The sequence below is a fragment of the Cyprinodon variegatus genome, unplaced genomic scaffold (genome assembly GCF_000732505.1).
Source record: "Cyprinodon variegatus isolate N-32 unplaced genomic scaffold, C_variegatus-1.0 Scaffold105, whole genome shotgun sequence".
Lineage (NCBI taxonomy): Eukaryota > Metazoa > Chordata > Actinopteri > Cyprinodontiformes > Cyprinodontidae > Cyprinodon > Cyprinodon variegatus.
This window is the reverse complement of record NW_015150558.1, coordinates 714,541-717,731: the sequence shown is the minus strand read 5'-3', so window position 1 is coordinate 717,731 and position 3,191 is coordinate 714,541. Positions and strand designations below refer to the sequence as shown.

The following is a 3,191-nucleotide window of genomic DNA, read 5'->3' as shown; positions in this document are numbered from 1 at the left end:
TCTTTCTAAAACGGATTTTGGTTTGATGATTTAATTCTGTTAATATTACGACTTTATTCTGGTAATTTTATGACTTTATTCTCAAAAAAAGAAAGAAAAAATCTCTATTTTTGCCCTAATGTTAACCCGATCTTTTATGATTAAATTTAAATAATTTAATGAATTAGTTCTGCAGAGCTGTGATCACTTTTATTCATTCAGGTGTCTTTCTGATGAAGTGATGTCACACTAAGTGGGAGGAGCTAAAGTGATGCAGATCTGCTTCTTTCTTATCAGAATCCAGTTGTTCACAAACATTTCCTTTAGAAGTATAACTGCAGTAAATTAGATTCTGCATGAACAAACTCTGCAGCAGCTTTTGAGATGAAATGTTAGCTGGAGCTCAAAGGTTCTGTTTGAGGAGAACGTGTTGGCGTTCCCATCTGGTCCGCTGCCTCACCGGAACCAACGACCAGAACCCAGACTTCCTGTCAGATTCAGCTTCTGAACCGGTTCTGCCATCTGGATCCAGAATAGGAAGCCTTTCTAATTGCTTCCAGAACGTGGTTCCAGATCCTTCTGGTTCTGATGGTTCTGGGTCAGTTCGCTGATCATGATCCAATCAGAGCAAACCAGTTAGAGATGGGAGTTAACGGGTCCAGAAACCAAACAAAGAAAAATTTTTTTTTTTTCCTATTTAATAACATAGATTATAGATTCTAGATCCGCTCCTTTTTACTCATTTTCGTTTGATAAATTTTTAATGGAAACCGAGAAGCAAACGTTTGATCGTTTTAATTTGATAAAAATAGATTTAAATTGTTTTCAGTTAAAAACCAAACCAGGAACCGATCGACTGATTCTTTGATCTCCAGAACTTTTAGATGTTTTCTTCTAATTTGATTCTAAATCAGTTTTATATTTTAAATTAAATATTTGAGATAAAAACCAATCTGGACCAGAACCGGGTTGCTGGGTCCTGTTGGTTTTTTGGATCAGTCACAACAGAACCGTTTGGTTCTGCTCTAGTTGAGGTCTGACCTAATGAGGTTCTGTTGGACCCAGTTTTTAGATTGTGGTTCTGATCCACTTCCTGATGGTCGGTTCCGGGTCCTTCAGGCTGAAACATGAGCAGGAGGTCCGATTGGGTCGGCATCAGATTTAAACGGTTTCTTTTCTTTTATGAAGGTTTTCCAGGAATTAAAATAAACTCAGACATCTTCAGGCTTTCAGCAGGCAGGAACGGACCTGTGGTTCTGGTTCAGGTCCACTGAACGGACCTGTGGTTCCGCTGAGGTTCAGGGAACCTCCTTTCATCACTTGTATCGGCTCCAGAACCTCTGCGGTGGCGAGTAAAACCCGTTCTAGAGAAGGGGAAGAGAGTTTAGTTTTGGTTCTGATCAGAACACGATTTGTTTTTATTGTGTTCTGGAACCAAACAGACCCAGTAGAACCGTCGGTTCTGCAGCCTCCTCCTCTCCTTCCCTCCGGGTCTCAACTCTATGTGTAAACCTTTATTTTTCTAATCAGAGTTCTGTGTGGAATTGAGAGGTTCAGTGTTTTTATTCCCCCCTCCTCTGATTTATGGGTCGACAGGCTGACCCGGTATCAGCGGTTCTGGCAAATCTAGCAAGCGGCTGTAATTTTAGTTCTGATGTGCAGAGTTCAGAGCTGCAGACCGGGTCAGACGTGACGAGGCTGGTTCTGTTCTGTCCAGAGGGAGCAGGAGAACGCCGTGGCTCGTCTGAAGAAGCAGCAGGCGGAGCTTGAGGCCATGAGGCTGCGTTACCTAGCAACCGAGGAGAAGGAGGCGGTGCAGCAGGACCGGAAGGAGCTGGACCAGATCAGGAACCAGCTGAACAGGTGAGTGGAAGACCCGTACCCTCAGCATCGTTTTTAAGGGTTGTCGTGGTGACCGAAGGAGTTCTGGTTCTGATCCAATAAAGCTTGGATAAACAGATTCAGGAGAACGAAAAAAAAAGTAGGACCTAGCTTAGCATCGTTAGCATCAAAGGCAGAAACAGCCGATCCAGAGCCCATCACAGCTGTCCCGGACTGGACCGGTCCGGACCAGACCAGTTCTGCGGAGTGAGGCTGAGCAGTAAACATCTTCCCTGCAGCTAAACCAGACCCATCCAGTTTAGCAGCTTTGATTTGACTAAAAATCTGAAATTTCTTCCTTTTTCTTTTTTATCGCTCTTCGTTTCATTTCCTCCCTTCAGGTTAAAAAAGCAGGAAGAAGAGAGGTTAGGCCCCGCCCCCGTAGAGCCAGGCCCCGCCCCCAGCCTGAATGAGAGCTCAGAGGAGCACCTGAGCCGCCTGCTGGAGGAGAGGGACACGCTGCTGAGGACCGGGGTCTACACGCACCAGGACCGGATCGTAGCGGAGCTGGACCGGCAGATCCAGGACGCCATGAGGGACAGGAGGCTCTGACGGCCGCTGTGCGGTCCGATCGGACCGGCACCGGCCGGCCGGGTCCAGCAGAGGGTCCGATCACCTGCAGATTAACCAGCAAACCGAACCTGATCCAACTTCAGGTTTTATACCGCTGGACTCGGACTGGGTCAGCAGCATCTGGTTCTGGAGGTTCTTCCATCCAGCAGATCCTCAGAGGAAACTAGCGGTTCTGATCCGACCAGAGAGCCACGGCGGTTCTGATCCGACCAGAGAGCCACGGCGGTTCTGATAATAACAGCCGATGTTCTCCTGAATAAGCAGCACAGACCGTTGAAGGTTTGTTCTTCACTAAAACCTTCCATCCAGCTAACGGGTTTCCTTTGGTTCTGGGTCGGAACCAGAACCTAAGGAAAATGAGAATCCAGTAAAAGATCAGAGCTGCAGAAGAACTTTGTTAATAGAACAGGACCGGGTTAGTGGACAGAAAAATGTTCTGCTAGAACTTCCTAATTATGTTCTGGTCCAGATTAGTCCTTCATTCCTGAATGAATTTAAACTCGGACTCGTTCAGTCCGAGTCTTTTCGCTCCAGGTTAAAGGATTCCAGCTCTGTGCTCATTCTGCAGCGGGTGGATGGACCCTCTGCTCACCTGGACCGGAACCACAGGGTCACAAAGTCTGACAGAAAAATGTTTTTATTTATGGATCCAAATGGATCTGTGAAAATGTTGGTTCTGGTTCTGATCTCAGAAATTCAACATCTTGGGAGATTCTGTTACAAAAAATTCACAGCATTGAAGCAGCGGGTCAGGGAGC

General features: G+C 46.2%; 1 protein-coding gene across 1 annotated transcript in view; it reads left to right on the top strand.

Moving 5' to 3' along the window:
• Positions 1-2,632, top strand: part of cep120 (centrosomal protein 120kDa) — a 23,255-nt gene extending 20,623 nt beyond the window's left edge. Inside the window, exons 16-17 of the mRNA XM_015374546.1 lie at positions 1,697-1,842; positions 2,202-2,632. Of these exons, the coding sequence (XP_015230032.1) occupies positions 1,697-1,842; positions 2,202-2,412 (357 nt within the window). The 3' untranslated portion in view covers positions 2,413-2,632. The remainder of the gene's footprint in view (positions 1-1,696; positions 1,843-2,201) is intronic.
• Positions 2,633-3,191: the final 559 nt, after the last annotated feature.